Source organism: Cnephaeus nilssonii (genome assembly GCF_951640355.1).
Source record: "Cnephaeus nilssonii genome assembly, chromosome: 21".
NCBI lineage: Eukaryota > Metazoa > Chordata > Mammalia > Chiroptera > Vespertilionidae > Cnephaeus > Cnephaeus nilssonii.
The window spans coordinates 43497313-43519850 of NC_137092.1; the positions used below are offsets into that span (position 1 = coordinate 43497313).

Genomic DNA, 22538 nt, shown 5'->3' on the forward strand with positions numbered 1-22538 from the left:
TTAGCTGAATGCTCACAAATGCTCAGATTCTCGACCACCATTCCAAGCCTGCAAAACTGGAAACGGAACCCCCGGTCTCACTGCTGATTTTCTCGCTGGGCAGTGGCCAGCCTAGCGCCTTGTCAGCGCTGATGCCCGAGCCCCAAGCACGAAGGCAGGTGAGGTCGTTATTATTATCCCACCTGAGGGCAGGGAACTGAGGCTGCGAGACACTCAGCTGCTTGCCTAAGACAACCAAGTCACGGGTCAACCAGGCAGCCTGGTTTCATTTTTCTGCTTCTCCAGCAATCTGTTTGATAACTTACGCTCCCTTCATCAGAAACCACGAACTCCATCCAGACCTTGGCAAAGAAAAGGAGGAACCAACCTTTCCTCTGCCTCGTCTCTGAGAATAAAACAAACCCATCTTTCTCTAGCTTATGACTGGGGCTAAAAGAGTAAACAAGAATTTAAATGTTCAGTGTTGATATCAAAAAACACATGCACACACTCACCTGATGGGTCCGTAGTTCAGGAAGACAAACGCCAACAGCACCAGCACACAGATGGCTCTCCGCTTCGGACTAGGGACCTTCAGCCTCTGGTTCTAGGGAAAGGACCACATGAAGTACAGTCAGACCACAGCTCAGCCTCACAAAGAACAACATCGAAGAAGAACGCTCTTCCTCACGTTATGGGAACGCTTCAACAATAAAACAAAACTTGCTGCCAACGGGAAGGCAGGCTGCAAGACTGTGTGTGAGTGAGAGAACAGCAGGAGAGTGCGTGGACGTGCGGGGGGTGTCTATTTGTGAGGGAGGGACTGTTGGGGACTGCAGGCCCGGGCTCCCCTGACCTGGCAGCCCCTACTGCTGCTGAAATCTCTCCCGGAGCGGCCGGCTCTGCCGCAGAGACCACGCCATCTTGAAGGGGAGAGTGGCTGTGAGCGGAAGCCTAGCCTCACCTTCAACCGGGAAGAACTCGGATACCTGCCGGGACCCTACAACCACAGCACCCAGGGACCAGCTGCGAAGCCACAAACACCGGGTCTCAAGCTGCACGAATACGCAGACTCAGACAAGCTCTGCACCTTCTCACGGAAAGGTCAAATGTCGCTCAGAGAACGTGAGGTCTGCGATCCAGGCTGAAGGGAGAAACGCACGCAGCGGGATCTAGAGTTTCAAAGAAAGTCAACGCCCCACAAAATCGGTGGCCGTTGGAGTCAGCGTAGCCCGCAAATGTGGAAGGGGGTCCACAGGGCTGCTGGCAGAAGGGAACTCTAGAAATCAGCCCATAGCCGGGCTGGGCACAGAAAGGCAGCCTGAAGTTCTACCAGTAAACCGGTCACAGTGCCAGGGAAAAAGACGTGCACAGAGACGTGCACAGAGACGCGTGCAGAGACGTGCGCAGAGACGCGTGCAGTGCTGGGGGAAAACGTCGCAAGTCCCCATGCTTACTCTGGCTTTTTTTTTTCTCTTTAAATCCTTTCTTTTGATTACTAAGTCCAGTACACAGGATCTCCCAATTAAAAACACTCTCAGAGACTCAGGGGAAAGTTGTTTTTGTGGAACCTGAGGATCAGAGCAGGGAGAAACGATCAGAAAACCAGCTCTGGGGCAGTCCACTCCCCGAAACCAGTATTAAGTGCGGCAAGGAAAACAAAAACTAAATATTGGCTAGAGAGGACTTATAGCCCTGGAGGTCAATCCAGAAACACTGCCAACCGGGGTTGAATCACAAATTGACTCTTGTGTAAACACAAATAAAGGCAGGCTGAGAAACAAAGAAATACCGCCTGCTTGAAAACAGGATTGTGGCTTACAACACAGAGGAGCAGTGGAACACAGGGAACTTCAATACTGTCCTGACTACCGGACAGAAAACAGACATGCCAAACAGAAGAGTAGAGGAAGTGAATGACATTCACTACCTCACATTTTTATTTTTTATCTTTTACTTAAGAAACTAAATTTTTTTTCTCACTTGATTTTACTTTTTAATTATCATATTTTTATTTTTAATTAGTATTATTACTACTATTATTTTACCTTTTTTAAAGTTCCATTTTATTTTTTCTTTATTTTATTTTATTTTATTTTATTTTATTTTGTGATTAGTGTCCTACATTCTATTTTCATTCTTCCTTTAGCATCAGTTTACTCTATCTCAACTTTACCTTTATGCCAACACTTTCTTCCTCACTTTTCCCCTCTTGTTGTCCTGTTTCTCTTACCCTATTCCTGCTCTAGATTTTCCCTATACTTTCTTTTTACCCCCTATTAAAAATTCATCCTACTTATATATCTAATTTCCGCTCCCCTGCTCCAAGTCCATACACACTTCTCTCTTCTCTTTCTTCACTATCCAATTTTTTTCTCTCTTCCCTTTTTTTTGTTTGTTTTAGGTTTTTTGTTTCATTTTGTTTTGTTTTGCCCTTCTTTCTCTCTGTCCTATTGTTGTTGTTTGTTTGACTGTTGATTAGTTTGTTTTTTTGTTTGTTTGTGTGATTGTTTCTCTTTTTTTCTCTTCTGTTTTTCCTCTCCTCGCTTGTTATTAGTTATTGTTTGTAGTTTGCATTCATCTCTGGGTGTTTGTTGTTTGCATTTTTTTGGGTTAGTTGTTGTTCTATTGGAGTTTTCTTCCCATATTAATGGTTTTCCCCCCTTCTTTTTTTTATTCTTTCTTTTCTCTCTTACTTTTTTTCCTTCTTTTTCTGCACTCTTTTTTTTTAATCCCCTAATTCTCTTTTCTCTGGTATTTGGGGTTATTAGTATCATGAATACATTTGTGTTCAGTGCCTTGTGCATTGTGCCTTGTTGTGTTGTATTTTGTGCCTTTAAATCAACGCAGGAGAGAGAGAGCTACATAACCAGACACCCGGAGAAGAGCGATCATGGGGAGACAAAGAAACAGCCCGCCTATGAAAGAAAAGAAGGCACCACCAGAAAAGGAAGTAAATGAAATGGAGGCAAGCAACCTGTCAGAGAAAGAATTCACAGAAATGGTCATAAGATGGATGAAAAGAATGGAAGACAAATTCAACAATATGTATAAGAACCAAGAGGAAATGAAGAAGAACCAAGAAGAAATGAAAAATGACATCGCTGCAATAAAGAACTCAATAGAAAGCATCAATAGTAGACTAGAAGAAGCAGAGGAATGCATCAGTGAGCTAGAAGACAAGGTAGGAAAAAATACCCAAGCAGAGCAGCATCTAGGAAAAAAAAACCTTAAAAAACAGGAGGAGAGCCTAAGGGAACTTTGAGACAACACGAAACGAAACAACATCCACATAATAGTGGTGCCAGAAGGAGAGGACTGAGCAAGGAATAGAAAACCTGTTTGAAGAAATAATGACAGAAAACTTCCCTGATATAGGAAAGAAAAAACTCATACAAGTCCAAGAAGCTCAGAGTCCCAAACAAAATGAACCCCAAAAGACCGACGCCAAGGCACATTATAATTAAACTGGCAAACACCAACGACAAAGAATCTTAAAAGCAGCCAGAGAGAGACAGAAAGTTACCTACAAAGGATCCCCCATCAGACTAGCAACTTATTTCTCAACAGAAACACATCAGGCCAGAAGGGAATGGAATGAAATATACAAAGTCATGCAAAGGAAGGGTCTGAATCCAAGAATACTGTACCTAGCAAGGCTATCAATCAAAATTGAGGTGAAATCAGGAGCTTCACAGACAAAAAAGGACTAAGGGAATTTATTACCTCCAAATCAGCAATGCAAGAAATGCTAGAGGGTCTGCTGTAAAAAGAAGAAATAGGAAGCGAAGAAGGAACACAGGGGTAAAGAATAAAAATGGCGACAAATAAGTACCTATCAATAATAAGTTTAAATGTAAATGGATTAAATGCCCCAATCAAAAGACATAGGGTAACGGATAGGATAAGAAAACATGACCCATATATCTGCTGTCTACAAGAAACCCACCTCAGAAAAAAAGACGCACACAGACTGAGGGTGAAGGGATGGAAAAAGGTTTTACAGGTGAATGGAAATGAAAAAAAAGCTGGGTTAGCAATACTTATATCTGACAAATTAGATCTCAATGTGAAGGACTTACAATAGATAAGGAAGGCCACTTCATAATACTAAAGGGAGCAATCCAACAAGAAGAAATAACTCTGGTAAACATATACGCACCCAATACAGGAGCACCCAAATACATAAAAAAAAACTCCTGGAGGATATCAAGGGAGAGATTGACAGCAATACAATCATAGTAGGAGATTTTAATACCCCGCTATCACCATTGGACAAATCCTCTAAACAAAAAATCAGCAAAGAAACATCAATCCTAAATGACTCACTAGACCAGATGGAATTAATTGACACCTTCAGAACATTTCACCCCAAAGTCAGAGAATATACATTCTTCTCAAGTGCACATGGGTCATTTTCAAAGATAGACCATATGTTAGGACATAGGCAAAGTCTCTTCAAATTCAAGAAGATAGAAATCATATCAAGCATCTTCTCAGATCACAGTAGCATAAAACTGGAAATCAACTACAATAAAAACAATCCCAAAAAATCAAACACATGGAGACTAAACAGCATGCTATTAAACAATGACTGGGTTACCAGAGAGATCAAGGAAGAAATAAAAACATCATGGCAACAAATGACAATGAAAACACAACAATCCAAAATCTATGGGACACAGCGAAAGCAGTCTTGAGAGGGAAGTTCATAGCTCTTCAAGCCTACTGCAAAAAACAAGAAACAATGGTAATAAATTACCTAACCCAACAACTCAAAGAGTTAGAGAGAGAGCAACAAGAAAAGCCCAGTGTAAGCAGAAGGAAAGAAATAATAAAGATCAGAGCGGAGATAAACGACATAGAGACCAAAGAAACAATACAAAAGATTAACAAAACGAAGAGCTGGTTCTTTGAAAGGATAAACAAGATTGATGAACCTCTAGCCAGGCTCACCAAGAAGCAAAGAGAGAGGACCCAAATAAACAAAATCAGAAATGAAAGAGGAGAAATAACAACAGACCCCACCGAAATACAAAGGATTGTTACAAAATACTACGAACAACACTATTCCAACAAACTGGACAACCTGGAGGAAATCGACATATTCCTAGAAAAATACAATCTTCCAAAACTCAATCAGGAAGAATCTAAACAGCTCAATAGGCCAATAACTATGGAAGAAATTGAAGCAGTCATCAAAAAGCTTCCAGCAAACAAAAGCCCAGGGCCAGATGGCTTCACAGGGGAGTTTTACCAAACATTCAAGGAAGAAATAAAACCTATCCTCCTCAGACTATTCCAAAACATTCAAGAGGAAGGAACACTTCCAGGCTCCTTCGAAGCCAGCATCACCCTAATACCAAAACCAGATAAAGACAACACAATAAAAGAAAATTACAGGCCAATATCCCTCATGAACATAGATGCCAAAATCCTCAACAAAATTCTAGCAAATCGTATCCAGCACTATATCAGAAAGATTATGCACCATGACCAAGTAGGATTTATCCCAGGAATGCAAGGATGGTACAATAGCCGCAAATCAATAAACGTGATACATCACATAAACAAATTGAGAGGTAAAAATCACAGTCATATCAATTGATGCAGAAAAAGCATTTGACAAAATCCAACACCCTTTCTTGATAAAAACTCTCAACAAGGTGGGAATACAAGGATCATACCTCAACATAATAAAAGCTATATATGATAAACCCACAGCTAACATCATACTCAATGGGCAAAAACTAAAACCATTTCCCCTAAGAACAGGAACAAGACAGGGATGCCCACTCTCACCACTCCTGTTCGACACAGTACTGGAAGTGCTAGCCATTGCGATCAGACAAGAAGAAGAAACAAAAGGCATCCAAATTCTAAAAGAAGTAAAACTGTCCTTATTCACAGATGACATGATACTGTACATAGAAAATGCCAAAGACTCCATCAAAAAACTACTAGACCTAATAAATGAATTTGGCAAAGTAGCAGGATACAAAATTAACACCAAGAAATCTATGGCCTTTTTATATGCCAATAATGAACTCACAGAAAAAGAAATGAAAAAAAAAATCCCATTTACCATTGCACCAAAAAAAAATTAAGATACCTAGGAATAAACTTAACTAAGGACGTAAAAGACCTGTACTCGGAAAACTACAGGACATTGAAAAAAGAGATAGAGGAAGACATAAACAGATGGAATAACATACCATCTTCATGGATTGGTAGAATCAACATCATTAAAATGTCCATACTACCTAAAGCAATCTATAGATTCAATGCAATACCTATTAAAATACCAATGGCATACTTCAAAGACCTAGAACAAACTCTCCAAAAATTCATCTGGAATAAAAAAAAGACCCCGAATAGCCACAGCAATTTTGAGAAAGAAGAACAAAATTGGAGGGATCGCAATACCAGATATCAAGCTATATTACCAAGCCACGGTTCTCAAAACTGCCTGGTACTGGCACAAGAACAGACATATAGATCAATGGAACAGAACAGAGGACCCAGAAATTGACCCAAGCCATTATACTCAATTAATATTTGACAAAGGAGGCAAGAGCATACAATGGAGTCAAAACAGTCTCTTTAATAAATGGTGCTGGGAAATTTGGTCAGATACATGCAACAAAATGAAACTATATCACCAACTTACACCATACACAAAACAAACTCAAAATGGCTAAAGGACTTGAATGTAAGACAGGAAACCATAAAAATCCTCCAAGACTCCGTAGGCAGCAAAATTGCAGACATATGTCATAGCAATATCTTTACAGACACAGATCCTAGGGCAAGAGAGACTAAGGAGAAAATAAACAAATGGGACTACATCAAAATAAAAAGCTTCTGCACAGCAAAAGAAACCATCAACAAGAAAGCCCACTGCAAGGTAGAACATATTTGCCAATGTTATCTCCGATAAGGGTTTAATCTCCAACATTTACAGGGAACTCATACAACTTAACAAAAGGAAGATAAACAATCCAATCAAAAAATGGGCAACGGACCTAAATAGACACCTTTCGAAAGAGGACATTCAGAAAACCAAGAGACATGAAAACATGCTCAAAGTCACTAATCATCCAAGAGATGCAAATCAAAACAACAATGAGGTACCACCTCACACCTGTCAGAATGGCTATCATCAACAAATCAACAAACGACAAGTGCTGGGGAGGATGCAGAGAAAAAGGAACCCTGGTGCACTGCTGATGGGAATGCAGACTGGTGCAGCCACTGTGGAGAACAGTATGGAGTTTCCTCAAAAATTTAAAAATAGAACTGCCATTTGACCCAGTAATACCACTTCTAGGAATATATCCCAAGAAAACAGAAACACCAATCAGAAAGGATATATGGCCCTGACCGGTTTGGCTCAGTGGATAGAGCGTCGGCCTGCGGACTGAAGGGTCCCAGGTTCGATTCCAGTCAAGGGCATGTACCTCGGTTGTGGGCACATCCCCAGTAGGGAGTGTGCAAGAGGCAGCTGATCGATGTTTCTCTCTCATCAATGTTTCTAACTCTCTATCCCTCTCCCTTCCTCTCTATAAAAAATCAATAAAATATATTTTAAAAAAAAGAAAGGATATATGCACCCCTATGTTCATAGCAGCACAATTTACAATAGCTAAGATTTGGAAACAGCCTAAGTGCCCATCAGCAGATGAGTGGATCAGAAAACTGTGGTACATCTACACAATGGAATACTATGCTGCTATAAAAAAGAAGGAATTCTTACCATTTGCAGCAGCATGGATGGAACTGGAGAGCATTATGCTAAGTGAAATAAGCCAGTCAGTGAAAGAAAAATACCACATGATCTCACTCATTATGGATAATAAAGAACATTATAACCTGATGAACAAAAAGATAGATACAGAGGCAGAGAAGCATCGAACAGACTGTCAAATTACAGCGGGAAGGCTGGGGAGGGTTGGGGGGGAGGGGTAAGAGATCAACCGAAGGACTTATATGGATGCATATAAGCATAACCAATGAACGCAAGACATGGGGGACGGGGCATGTGCCGGGGGGGGGGGGGGGGGGGGGGGGGGAAGGAGGCCAGGGGAAGGTCAATGGGGGAAAAAAGGAGACATATGTACTACTATTTGTAATGCTTTAAACAATAAAATAAAATTTTAAAAATTTTAAAAAACCAACAACAATAAAACAAAACTCAAAGGGGAGCAAACTTTTCAGACAAGAGCAGAGCCCTCCTCGCCCCTCGCATGGGGAGCACAGTCTGCATCCTCCTGAGAGGCCCCTGCCGTCCGTCCCTGTCCCCAGCACCGTTTCAGTCAGGCCATGGGCTGTTCCCAGGCGGCGGGCAGACGGACAGGAGAGAAGCCCGCGGAGGCAGAGGCGCGTTGGGTTGGGGCAGCCCTGCAGGGCCCTGGGGCACCAGGCCTCAGGACAGACCTGAGATCTGCCCGCCTGGCCCAGCGCGGTGCATGGTCAGGTGCCACGAGGAAAGAAGCCTCGGGAAGCGGGGAAGGTGACACCCGGGCTGCGGGGCGGGGACACTCAGAAGCCTCCTGCAGACGTGTCCAGGCTCACGGTGCCCCCTTTCCTACACAGTGAGTTTACAACGTAATCTGAAATGAACATTCCCTACTGACCCCGAGCCCGGCTCCCCGCCAGCCCTCACCTCTGACACCACCTGGTCCAGCTGCCGCTTCAGCGAGCCGTTCTCCCTCCTCAGCTTCTCGTTCTCGGACAGGGCCGCCTGCAGCCGCGCCTCCAGCCCCAGCATGTACTCCTTCTTCTTCTTGCGGGACTGGCAGGCCGACTCCCGGTTCTTGATCATCCGCTGCTGTCTCCTCAGCACAGCAATCTAGCAAGAGTGAAGATGAATCGAACATCTGAGTCCAGAACCCAATCAGATCAGATTTTCATAATTAATTTTAAACAATTGTTCAAAACGTATGTTACTGGTTGTTTCAAATAGGTTTTTAAAAGTATTACTCAAATTGAGGTCCAATGATTAAGTAAGGCTTCTCAAACCTAATGTTACGTAACTTCCTCTCCTGTCTTCTAGCTCCTTCACCGCCCTTCCAACTGCCCCCTGGAGACTCGCCGAGAGCGCCTGCCGGTCCCTGGCCGCCGCACACCATCAGGCTGCCTCCAGGACCCACGTCACTGGCTATTTTCCAGAACCACCTATCAGCCGCTCATAAGGCCACTCAACTGTGGAGCCACCACCGCTTCAGGTTCCTGTGTGCACACGCACATCCCTCTCCCTGGGATTTTCTGTCTCCATCTTCTATGGGGGACACGAACCTCCCGGGTATAAAGGGAGAAGCGAGCATTAACTCACTTTCCTGCCACTCTGGATTGGCGCCCTCTGCCCTCTGCCCTCTCCTCACCCGCTCAGCAGGCACTGGGCTGCGGTCCTCCCCGCCCGCTGCTGCTCTCCCTCCCACAAGGGCTCAGAGTCCATCCCTGAGCTGCTGCAGCCGCCTCCTGACCATCCATCACAGGGATCTCTTCCCGTCTACCGTGGCTAAGAACACTTCCCCCCGAAAAAGCAGGCCCATGTTGCTAGTGTATTGAAAATAAAAAGATAATCATGCATCTCAGCTACTACCTCAGCTCTCCAGGCCTTCCAGACCATGACCACCCCACTGACCCAAACCTTCTGCCCTAACCCAGCCCCTCATCTTTAAAAGGCTACCCCAGGTGCCCCACACTCCTGACTCATTCCATCGTTCATACCATTCACTCCAACGTCGATGCTGACCCCACCACTCGCCTCATTGTAAGGACCCTGCAACTCCAATCCTGCTCAACCAATGGGTATTTTGATTTTCTCTGAATTTCTTACGCCCTTATCATCTGGAAGACACACCTCAACACTCTAAAGGTCTCCACTGTTTCATGAATGTTAACTCTCTCTCCACCTAGATTTTGTACCAAAACCATATAATACTACTTTTCCTTTACTACCCACAATGTCTACCATAGTGAAACTTACTGAGCAAAATTCGTTTTATCGTATCTTGTAAACTACGTTATAAACTAAACCCTGTTTGCTACAGCATTAGTGTAATTTATTTGGGGGAGAGGGTGAGGTAACAAAATTAGGTACATAAAAAGAACCAAATAACAGGTTGATGACTGTAAGTACTAAACCACTGACTTCTACATGTAATGACCTTAAAAACAAACCTTCTATGGTGGGGTGTTCAATAATTCTTAATGGGACAGTGAATAAAATTGAACAATTTCATACAGATTTCTAAATAACAACCCAATTCCCACCCCACTACTACACCAAGCCAGTCAAGTGGTCCTGGCCCCACAGTCAACAGCCTCCCATCAGAGCCCAGAGGAAAGAAACACCACATGAGGGGTCAGAAAAGGGTGTTTTTCCCATTTTTATCCTTTCTTACAAAATGTTACAAGAATGCTGACTTCCATAACCATCACCTACGCCACTTCCCTGTGAAGTAACTACCCGTCCTTCAGGAACGCGCACGCCCGTGCAGCAGGCACAGCCAGGAGGGGGCTGCTCCCCGACGGCCAGCTCCTCTCTGGACAGAGCCACTTTGCTCCATCACTGCTCCTCTTCCTGACGTCCGGGTCAGAGCATCCACAGCTAGCCTCTTCCCAGCGCCCTCTCGGCACAGCGCCTGGACGGGACACACAGAGCAGGTGCCCAGAAGGAAGAGTTTAGGTACAAGCTAGACAACAGGAGCCTACTTCAACGGCTAATTCTCTATGGCATTTGGAAGGCTCACAGATGGCACACCACTTAATGAACTTCCAACAAGGACTGGGGTTTCTCTAAACAATGACATGAAAGCACCTGCATGTTACATACAGCATTAAAGTCTCACGGGCTGTCGATGCACAGGCCTCATACTACACAAGGAAAACCACTGTGGCCAAGCATTCACTTCCTCCCGTGGAAAAGACACAACAGTGCTGAATATCTTAACGTAAATACTCAAAACCATCAATAAACACAAAAGATGAAGAGTGAAAACAAATGAAACCCACAGGAACCCCAACACAGAGTTCCAACTGGACTCTCAGCAAGCTATCCGAATACGCTGTTTGAAGTATTCTGTCTCCTAGGCAAAAAAATTATGATGCTCAGACTAAACACATGTGTGTGGGAGGCCAAAGCATGCACAACACTTGGGAGTGTTGAAAAGGCATAAAGAATAAAGACACTTTCCTTCAGAATGCACAGTCCATGGTGAGAGCCACAGAAAACTCGCCTTACACGGCTAATCCTTGCATATCACTCTTTAACCAGCGTTCACGAACCCAAAGTCTCTTTTGTTAACAATTAATATTCTTCCACATTTTTGTAAAACAGTCGCTTCTGGAGGGCACGCCCTTGAAGAATACGCAGGCTGATCCTTCCGTTGAGAAGACTGCGCACAGCATTTTGCGCACAGCATTTTGTCCATCTGATTGTTGGGTTAACTCGCACTTTTCTGAATGACTTGTAAATACTCTTTCTATATTAAAAGTGGTTTTAAAAAACTATCAAAACTTGTACATGAAAGTTCAAAGCAACATTATTTACAATAATCAAAAAGTGAAAATACCCAAATGTCCAGTAACTGGTGAATGGATAATCCAAAATGTGGTGCAGCCAAACAATGGAATACTATTTGGCCATGAAAAAGGATTAAGTACCGATACATGTTACAATATGAATAGACCTTGAAAATATTATGGTGAGTGACAGAAGTCACACACAAAAGGCCACATCATGTGTAATTCCACTGACATAAATGTCCAGAAGAGGCAAATCCATACAGACAGAAAGGAGACCAGTCACTGCGGGCTGGAGGAGGGGAGAGTGACTGCCAAAGGGTGCGGAGTTTCTTTTCGGGGAAACGAAGACACGCTGGAATAGACGGCAGTGATGCGAGGTAGCACACCTCTAAGCATGCCATAACCTCTCAACTGCACACCTGAAGAAGGTGAACTCTATGGCACTGAATTTCACTCCAGTGATGCTATTAAAACAGAAACGACGACCCAGGAAGCCATGGACTGTCCCCAAACAGAGCGGGACAGCCAGTCACGAGAGGAAAGGGACACGGCGAGGGGAACACTGAGACCCACGAGGGCCCCATCCAGCGGCCCAGGGGCTGGCGCTCCGCACACAGAGGAGGGCCCGGGAGAAGGCCCTGCGGAGCCACGAGAACACCAGCAACGCCAGAACTACAGCTCCGACTCCAGGCGCCTCCTGCAAGCATCTGTGCAGCCAGTTACTCAGAGGAGGAATGTTTATAAAGAAGAATGCAACACTCTTAAATAATTGTGGCAGCCTCTATGCTAGACATCCCCCAGCAATCAAAGGGACGGCCACCCGCATGAACTGACGCAGAAGCTGTGAGGGCCACGCCAGAGGAAGGCGGCCGGACCGAGGCGCAGCAGGTGCCATTTCTGTACAACAGGTGAGACTACGCGCTCCGCGGGAGGGCCTGCTGGGCGGACACACAGGCCGCCGGCACCGTGGCTGCCCCGGGAGGGGAGCCGCGGGGCCAGAAAGCGCTCCTTCTCCCGAGATGAGTCTGCAGGTGCCGGTTGCAGAGGAGAAATCAGAGACCAGAGAACGTATTTATTTATTAAGCTGTAAATCAGCATGTCTTTAAAACAGTTATTTTTTAATCTTATCAGGATGCCAAACTGAAAAACACAGAATAAAGTGGCCACAACATAAACCTAACCTAAAGCAATATGTCAGAGAAAAACACCTACCCACTTCCCTTTTCAAAACTACTGTAACCTTCTTGCCAAAATTCTTCTTCAAGATAAATTTTGAGAAGCCCCAAACCTCCACCTAAAGTGAAACTGCAAGTATTTTAACAAAGCAGGTTTTTCTTTTATTTGCAAAGAGTCCCTGATAGCAGGGAAGCCAAAACATAGCACAGAGGACGTTTTTACTAAGTTCTGGTGGCTTTTCAGGTCTCCAGATCCTTCCTGTCGCATTTGTTCTGATGGGTTCCTCTACTTCACAGCCTAAAAAAATATCATGATTTCAATGCTTTTTGTTAAAAATTTCACTTACTAAAAAGCAGTATTCACGTTTATCTCCTTAGCTCTAAGCTGGCCCACACCTGGACCTAACAGGGCACCTATTCCGGGTCTTCCAGCTGGAGGGTCGGCAGGTGATGCTTTCTTTGTGAAACCGAACACGGGCCCTCTCCATTCTTCTAGGAGCTTTTTGGCATTGCTCTGCGTTGTAAACAGATTATTTTACACTCATATTTTTCTTTTCTTTTTCTTTTTAATCCTCATCCAAGGACATTTTCCCATTGATTTTTAGAGAGAGTGGAACAGAGAGGGAAAGACAGAGACAAACATCGGTGTGAGAGAAACACATTGATTGGTTGCCTCCTGTACGTGCCCCAGCCAGGGCCCGGGCCGGGGAGCCTGCAGTGTGCCCCTGACTGAAATCAAACCCGGGACCCTTTGAGCCAAACCGTCCAGGGCTCATATTTTCCTTGAAAGACATGCCTGTGGGTCCCCAGCACAGGCCTGGCCTCTACCCAGGCTATCTCTCAGGGTCAATTTTCCACCAAGAAACCTGAGAGATGAGGTAACGTCTCCTCTGGACATGAGGAGGCTTGCTTCTGGCTTCCTGTAAGAGCAGCAGGCTCCCCAAGCTCAGCACCCTCCCGCTATAAAGGAACGGTGGCACACACCCAGCTGAGCCTCATCGTCCTCTCCACACTCACAGCACTGAGGCACCTGAAATCTTGAACCTCACTGTACAACACTGGCTCCAGGAAAAAAATACAAGCTCCGGTCTGGTCTGCCAGGGGCATCCCCTCCACACCACGTCCAACACCTGCGGGTATCTCACCCCTGTGATGACTCTGGGGACCCAGCACAGGGGCTCCCAAGGGTAGGGACTGGGATGGGAAGGGTCCAGGTCACTGAGTAAAAAATTAGAAAGAGGTGCAAAGCAAGGCAGGTCTGGAAGATGGGCAGAGAGGAAGACCTGGGCCCCATCGGTGCAGCTATTCCCTTAATCCATGGCCCTCTGAGGCTACTGGGTCCTTCTTCCCACTGTCCCCACCTCCTGATTCCCAGAAGGGCCTTGCTCCCCCTGGCCCACCATGGAAGATGTACAACATAATCTCACCACTTTTTTCCTGGCCTTTTGCCCCAATAACCAAAAGAATCCTATCTAATAAAGAGGGAATATGCTAATTGACCTTCATGCTGCCACAAAGATGGTGGCGCCCACCGCCAATAAGGAGGGAATATGCTAATTGACTGCCACACCCTCAAATATGGCAGCGCCCATAGCCACAAGATGGTGGTGCCCAGTCCCCTCAGCCCCACCAGGGCAGCAGGCACGCAGCCTCCGGAGTCCCCCAGTCTTCTCAACCCCCCAGCCACCCAGGGCTGGCCCAAGGCACAGGCAAGCCTCAGGTGGCAGCTGCCCAGCTGCCCAGGGCTGGCCAAGGCTCAGGTAACCAGGGCCGGCCGAGGTTTGCGCTGCCGGCAGTGGCAGCAGCAGAGGTGTGATGGGGGCATCGCCTTCCCCTGAGCCAGGTCGCCTCCCGCCCCTGAGGGCTCCCGGACTGTGAGAAGGGGCAGGCCTGGCTGAGGGAACCCCCTCCAGAGCATGAATTTTCATCCCCCAGGCCTCTCGTGTACTAATAAGCCACGGCTGCGGTCTCGTGGACTTCATGGCATCTCTGAGAGAAGGGGTGGTGGGCAGTGGAGGAGTGGAAGGTGCCCTGCAGGTGGAAACAGATGCTGGTTTGCAAGCCTTGGTCAGGGTCTGGCAGCAGCCAGCAGCCCTTTGAAGCCAGAGGATCCAGCCCTCCTGGGAAGGCACCTCCGCCACTGGCTCAGAGCGTGCGTGAGAGCTTCCACTCCGAGACAAGGACGTGTTCACTTTTTCCATCAGGATCAGAGCCAAAAACAAACCATATTTCTTGAAAACTTAGGTGAGGTTTCCAGACTTAAACAGAACACATTTACCAGCAAAAGGCAAGAAGAGAGAGATAATTTGAACCAGGCAGCAGTCACAAAGACAATGCAGCAGCTGGCACAGCCTGCAGAGCAAGGAGCGCCAGGCACGCACCCCGGCGGCAGCGGCCCAGCACGAAGCCGGCCAACCAGAGCACAACAGAGGTAGGAAAAAGGGCCGTGTCAGCATTACAAAGTCACAAAAGACTGATACACTCTCTTTCTTCCCTTTTTTCACTACCCTTATTGTTTAAAAGCACAAGAAGCACATAATGAAAATTTTTCTTTTTGGCCATTTTTAAACCAGGAACTTACACTGACCCAAGTGGTCCTGACCGAGCAGGACCCCATCAGCAGACACGGCAGCGGCGAGGTGCCCAGGGCAGGGCTCGCTCTGGGTTCCTGAGTGGGTTGGCGGCTGATGGGCCAGACTGATGTTTCTTTACTTGAAATAAACATTAAGTCAAAGCCTCTACCAGCAAACTCACCCTGCAGAGGCTCGGCTCACTCCGATGTGCCGGCCAGGGAAAACTAAGCACAAAATCCTCAATGCGAGTTGACTAGGAAATTCATTCTAATTGTCTGTGTCTATTGCACTGGACATGGTCCTTGAAGCTTTCCCTATAATATTGTCAACTGTAAATTGTGGAAAGCAGTAAGAATGCTAGCCAACAAATACTGCTAAAAAGACAGTCCTCGTTGGTTCTGCGCTTTCTCATCTCCACGTCCCCAACACCTCGTGCACTATGCGCACGCTCACAGCGCTCGCAGCACAGAAGCGGGGAAGCGCGTCTTTCACACCAAGAACCTATACTAGTAAAGGATGTCGGGCTGACAGACCAACAAACAATTCTCAGGAATGCTGAGAGGACCACAAAGGGACCAGCAGCACACGGCGATGCTCGTGGTTCGGATAGTAAGGACAAGGACTGGATCACAGCCTCTGAGGGCTAGAGGGCACCTTCCTTGCACCTCGCGCACTGTGCCAGGAGTCCGCGGGAGTCCCTGCGAACATGAGCCCACTGGGCAACGACAATCCCAGCTCTCCCTCCGCTTGCTGAGTCACGCCCACCCTGACCACTCTCTTCCTGGGAAGCGTTTCTAGACTCCTCTCCACCTGGCTACAATTCCATGAAGGCTCGCTAAGGTTACATCAATGTGTCTAACAACTGTGATATATTGCGGATCTATGGTTGTTAAAGTTCTAATAGTCATTACCTTTTTCATGTCTAAAATGTTTCATGATAAATATTTTAAAACTCCTAACGTTATAGAAAAACAATTGTGCCCATTTTCTGTTGCTGGTTCTATTTGTAAGTATTACAGGGGAAACATTCAAACTCCTAAATGAAAGAAAATTTGAAGGGATAATTTTTTCTAAAATCTTCTTTCATCATTCTTACCCTCCTCAGTCTCTTATGAAAAGATATTCTTTTTTTTCATTGGTTGTACAAGTTTTTAATTAAAATAACAATGAATAGCCCTGGCCAGTGGCTCAATGGTTAGAGCATCACCCACACACCAAAGAGTCTTAGGTTCGATTCCCAGGTAAGGGCACATGCCTAAGTTATGGGTTAGCTTCCAGCCCCTGATTGGGGTGCATGTGGAAGGCAATCAGTCGATGTGTATCTCTCACATCAATATTTTTTTCTCTCTCTCTCCCCCACCCTCCCTCACTTCAACTCTCTCTGAAAAAACAATAGGAAAAATATCCTCAGGTATTAACAAAAATACATATAAATGTATATACACATAGATATATATTTTTATATATGCATATACATATGCATGCATGAAATATTTTTAGATTTTTGTTATTGTTTATTTACTTATTGTGGAAATTTTCCCAAACACTCCGCACCCAACGTCACTGATCATCAGCATTTGCCCATCTTCTCTCCTCCGGCCTGTGCTCCTCCCACAGAGGTTTTAAAGCAAATCCCAGCACCTAGCCCTTCCATCTCCCCCTGAAACGCACACTAGTGCAGCTGCCTGCTGTGCCACAGCACCGTGCTCTCACTCTCCCAGTCCTCAACGTAAACTAACACAGTCAAGTCTCCTTCGTCCCACCCACGTCTGCTCCAGATACGCATGCTCCTCCTCCCTGTGCCTTGGCACAGTCGCCACAGTGCCCGACAAAGGATGGAACTGCTGGAGGGCCTGCACTCCCCACCTCCCGTCCTTTCGATGGGTCTCCACTACACTCAGACTGAGGTTACCGCTGGTGTTCATGCAATAGTGGAGCAATTTCACACCTACAGGGGCTACTGACGTGCTTGTTAAATTCTGGTAGACAGAGCACCTGTAGTCTGATAAACAACCTTACAAAACTCACAGGATTTTAAATACCTTTGCAACACCTAAGAAAGGTGAAGTAGCAATATTAACAACCATTGATACCAAACTTGTTTTAAAAAGTTTATTAAGTTTTAGAGAGAGGAAGGGAGAGGGAGAGAGAGAGAAATATCAATGTGAGAGCAAAACATCAATCGGCTGCCTCCTGCACACCCCTACAGGGAATCAATCCCGCAACCTGGACATGTGCCCTGACGGGGAATCAAACTGGCAACCTTTTGGAGCACAAGATGATGCTCAACCAACTGAGCCACACCTGCCAGGGCAATACCCACTTTTATTTTAGAGAAAACATATGGGGTTTCCTTTCCCAATCACAATTTTAGAGACTCTACTGTTAGACTGATCATTTGACTTTAACTTTCATTAAACTTTGGCCATGATGTTCAACTACTGTTTAGTGCATGACATGAGGTATTTTATTCACTTTTAAAGATGGCAAAAATTAGCCAGTAAGTGCTATAACTGGTTTTAGAGAGTGGCAGATTTTAGGACACTTTCTGTGATTTATAAAGTATAAAAAATTTCTACAACCATGCTAGGAAATTTGAAGGTTTGTAAAGATGGGAAACTATCAAGTAATCATTAGGAGACAGAATCCCCTGCCGGAAGCCAATTCCAGCATGTCAGCAGGGCTGAATCATCTGGAAATGGCTGAGGGCATTTCCCCAAACCTAAAAAGGATGCATAAATTGATTGCTTGCTGCCAGACAGCTGAGGGCATCTTAATCTACATGTTATTGCCTCCTACTGGCCAAACACCTGAACAGCCATAGGCAATTCTTCCAATCTGACAATGGATTCTGTATACTAAACCCTGGCCTTTGATGTATATATACTTTGCCTTAGGACAATTTGTGTTAATAAAAAGCAAGGGGTCCTAAGACAAGAGAGAACTTAGTTCCTTTAGCTAAGCTCCTCGGGCCCCCCAAATGCCTTCCAAATTATGTTTCGTCTCTGGATTCTTGGTTAATTTACACACAGCGCCTTCTCCAGATTCCTGAACCCTTCTAGATGCTGGATTAAGACCCCCGGCATTAATCCCCAGAGTAGCAAGCCAATTATATGCAGTGCTGAAAACCCTTCCATAAGTCCAGAGCAATGCTCAATATACCGACTAAGAAGTAGTCTACAGCCTAGATTCTGAATTGCCAAAAGCACTTCTATCGGGAACTATCAGAGACGGTGTCAGTACTAGAGGGCTCGGGAGGCAGAGGAGGAAGGCATGCACACTTCTTACCAGACCCTGCAGATTCTCACACCACAAACCCCGCCCTAACTTTCCACTAAAGATGGATGTGCAATTTCAGCACACTGACACACTGAAACAAACTTTAAAAAACAAACAAAAATGTGTTTTGTCCTTGTTTTTAAATCAGGCATTAAAAAAGCACTAAGTGTCAAAACTTACATCTGAACCCACACTTCTCACAGTACTCTGCAGGGCAGGTTTAGCCACAGAAAGTTTTCCATTTACTGGGCTACTGGCCACAGGGGCCGGTACCACACTGACCACGTGATTAGGGAGCGGTGCAGCTCCCCCGCTGACCGCCAGGACAGGCTGGGGAGAGGGCAGGACCCCGGGCGCCTGCAGCTGTACCAGGGCAGGCTGAGACAGCACCACGGTCTGACCTGGTGGAGAGAAAAGACAGGGGTCAGAGGGCACACCACTTTGTGGCAGGAAGAGCTGCTCAGCACAGACATCTGATCTGCAGGGAGAGTGACAGGTGAGCTCACCCTGAGAATGTGAAACCACCCGCCCAGCACAGGCAGCAGCAGCGCACGCGTGTGCCTTCCCTTGTCCTGTTTTAATGAGCCCAACTAGATTCCTTCCCTTTCAGGTTCCCATTAACAGTATAATCCCATGTATTTTTTCTCAACTACACCATAGCAAGTTTGCTAAGTTATACACCGATTTCCCTAAGTACTAAACCCTGAAATTTATTAGTGCTAAAAGGATTTTTCATATTATAAATTAAAAAAAAAAAAAACTTTTATACTGACAACACAGAACCATATTTCAAATTAATGGGTTTTAGAAATACAACCACCAAAAACTGTCTTACCTAATAAAAGAGAAACATGCAAATTAACCATCACTCTGCTACGCCCACAGCCAATCAGAGTGAGTATGCAAATTAACCCAACAAAGCTGGAGGTTAATTTGCATATGCACGCACAAAGCAGTGTGAAGCCTGTTATGAGGGGAAGGAGGGCTGCGGAGGGAGCTACTGGAGTGGTGCCCCAGACAGAAGCGAGGACTTGCCGGCTCCCAGCAGCTGGGAGTGAAGCCAGGGGCCTATTGCACGAATATCGTGCAACAGGCCTCTAGTATATATAATAAACAAAGATTCATTAATTCAATGCTTGAAAAACACAGGGCTACAAATATTAAAAATGTTAAAACCATTTGAGATGAATTCTTAGCCAACAAGCACAGGAAACAAAATTTAAAATAGTCTGTAGATAGGGACTGGAGTGGAGGGGTCAATGGGGTAAAAGGGGGACTTCTGTAATACTTTCAACAATAAAAATAAGTTTTTAAAAATAATAAAAATTAAAAAGTGAAAGTCTGTAGATAACTTCCTTTCCCAAAAAAACAGCCTACAAATCTTTTCTTTATCTTCAGTTAGCGTTATTTTAACCAGTTAACTGCCACGATATTTTGAATTGAGTTCAAAAAGGCCCGCCGCTTGTGTCTATAGATGCTTATGACTACAAATGGTTAAAACTATGCTAATCGGAGCAGAATCAGGATCAACAGCCTAAAGAGGACTTGAAGCACCTAGCATGGCTCGTACAGCTTCCCTGGCTGCTGGCGTTTCTTTCCGAGCTGGCCCATTTATCAGGTGCTCAGGCCTCGCCTCACAGCCACAGCTGCTGGAGCCTACCTCGCAAAATACAGGCACTGTAGTAACCGGCAACCAGAATGTCAGGTGCGTTTCTAATTTCCTTTAAGGGGAAGCGCTACCCTGTCAGACAGTGGAGCAGGAGCCGTGTAAAGGTCAGCACCACATTTCCAAGGAGGAAAACTAAAAATCAGCACCATGGTTCAGAACACCTGGGTTAGGAACATCTGTCTTTGCTTAAAGAAAGAAAATCACTTCTATACAAAGTAGTTTCAGACAGCCTCAGAAAGCATGCTAAAGTTGCCGGATTAATAGCACCTTGTCCTAGACAAATTAGTAAAACGCATCTAAGAGAAATTTCTAACATTTGTAATATGTACAATTTACTTCAGCATAAACGATCACTAAACATTTTTATCTTATTTTCCCCTGGAATAACTTCTTTTATGAAATAAAAACATAAAATGAGGAAATGACTCATAAGCTGACATAAATACAATTAAGCCAAATACGCAAGTAAGAATACTTAATAAATAAAACAGCATATGACCAAGTGTTAGGCCTTTTAATGACACGTCCTAAGAACTTAGTCACTCTGCATGATGAAGAGTCATGCTCATCACATCGCAGCCTCGCACGGGCCCCGCCCGGAACCCTGCTGCCCTCGTCTCACATCAGACACCACGTCCCCCACAGCATGTCCCCCCGTCGTGACTGTCCTTCCCGTTCCTTTGGATTGGCAAATGTGTGATGAGAAAAGCCTATGAAGAACTTAGTAAGGAGTTTGAATGGATCTCAGCTCATTAACCAGAAGGGCAGCCTCACCCTGAAGCCGGCAGCACGGAGACTCAGAAGACAAAGCACCGCCCGCCTCGCCGTGCAGACCGGCGCGCAGTGGCCGCCTTCACTTCCCTCCCTCTGCCGCCCCCGGGCCCGGTCTACAGGGGAGGCCACGGGCTCTCACCAGCCCTTCCACAGGGCACGTCAGGAGCAGCATTCTACATCTTCTCCGTTTACAAACTACACCGAAAAGGCCCCAAAGCAACGCTATTACTGCACAGAACGCGGGACGTGGTCAACACGGAGAACAGTCATTTCAAAGACAGGCCCTCCCTCCTGCTCCCTCACGGGCGTGGGGCTTTGTCCTGTTTCTCTACCGAAGGCACAAGAGTAGCCCCCACGGGGGCATCACGCGGAGCTGCGGCTGTCTCCCTGCTGACCACTGAGCCAGGGCCAGGCCAGCAGCCCCTCCAGGTCTGGGGCCACATGGCTCCGAGTCCTGCCAGCCTCCTGCCCCTTTTCCCCACGGTGCACACCAGGCCCTGTGCCCACAGTGCACACCAGGCCCTGTACCCACGGTGCACACCAGGCCCTGTGCCCACAGTGCACACCAGGCCCTGTACCCACGGTGCACACCAGGCCCTGTACCCACGGTGCACACCAGGCCCTGTGCCCACGGTGCACACCAGGCCCTGTGCCCACGGTGCACACCAGGCCCTGTACCCACAGCGCCCGCTACCCTCAAAGCAGCCAGCATCTAAGCCAGTGATGGCGACCCTATGACACGCGTGTCAGCACTGACACGCGTAGCCATTTCTGATGACACACAGCCGCTGAGGCGGCCGCATGCCGAGGATGAAACATTTGCTGCTCCTGAGGATGAAACATTTGCTGCTCCTGAGGATGAAACATTTGCGAAATAATGTTTTTTCCTCAAAGTGACACACTACCCGAGTTATGCTCAGTTTTTTGGCGACGTTTGACACACCAAGCTCAAAAGGTTGCCCATCACTGGTCTAAGTCAAGGATCAAGACAGAATGGGGAGAAACAACTAAATTTCTATAGAGTGTATTGGAGGAAACACTAAAAACTCCCCTGGGAACTCACCGGTCACAGACAGGCTCACAGATCCACACTGCCGCTCGGGGCCTCACAGCTGGCAGCTGCGGCCAGTCACCACTGGTCCTCAGGCGGGACGTGCCCCAGGCCGCTCAGCCTCCCTCAGGCCTTCCATGCAAGTCCCCGCGATGGGGTGCTGCGGAGAGTGACTCGTGTGGCGGCAGTTCTGCCTTTCCAACTGTCTCCAAGGTTTCAAATGGGGTGGGAAACAGGCGCTCGCCTAGCATGGCGTGGGACTCTGGGCCAGCACTCCGCCCGGACTCGCTCAGCCGCACAGGGAGCGGAGAGCAGCTCCCCTCCCTCAGGGGGATGGAGGCGCCAATAAGCGAACACCCGGAAGCACTCAGAGCCGTGCCGGCACAGACTGGACACCTCACGCCAGCCATTACTTTTATGAACATCCGCCTCTAGAAGAGCTTCCACGGGGCCCTGCACGCATTATTCTCCAGTAGGCCTCACAGCTGCTGTTACTTAATTGTTTC

General features: G+C 46.3%; 1 protein-coding gene across 5 annotated transcripts in view; it reads right to left on the minus strand.

The window, feature by feature from the left end:
• The window catches only part of ATF6 (activating transcription factor 6), a 138375-nt gene that overhangs the window by 95029 nt on the left and 20808 nt on the right, over positions 1–22538 (minus strand). For 4 of the 5 annotated variants that reach the window (XM_079761974.1, XM_079761973.1, XM_079761971.1 and 1 more), the window contains exons 8-10: positions 18719–18939; positions 8645–8830; positions 495–586 (exon numbers count right to left, since the gene is read on the minus strand). In XM_079761974.1, coding sequence (XP_079618100.1) covers positions 495–586; positions 8645–8830; positions 18719–18939 — 499 coding nt within the window. The remainder of the gene's footprint in view (positions 1–494; positions 587–8644; positions 8831–18718; positions 18940–22538) is intronic. The other variant, XM_079761972.1, reaches the window with a different exon arrangement.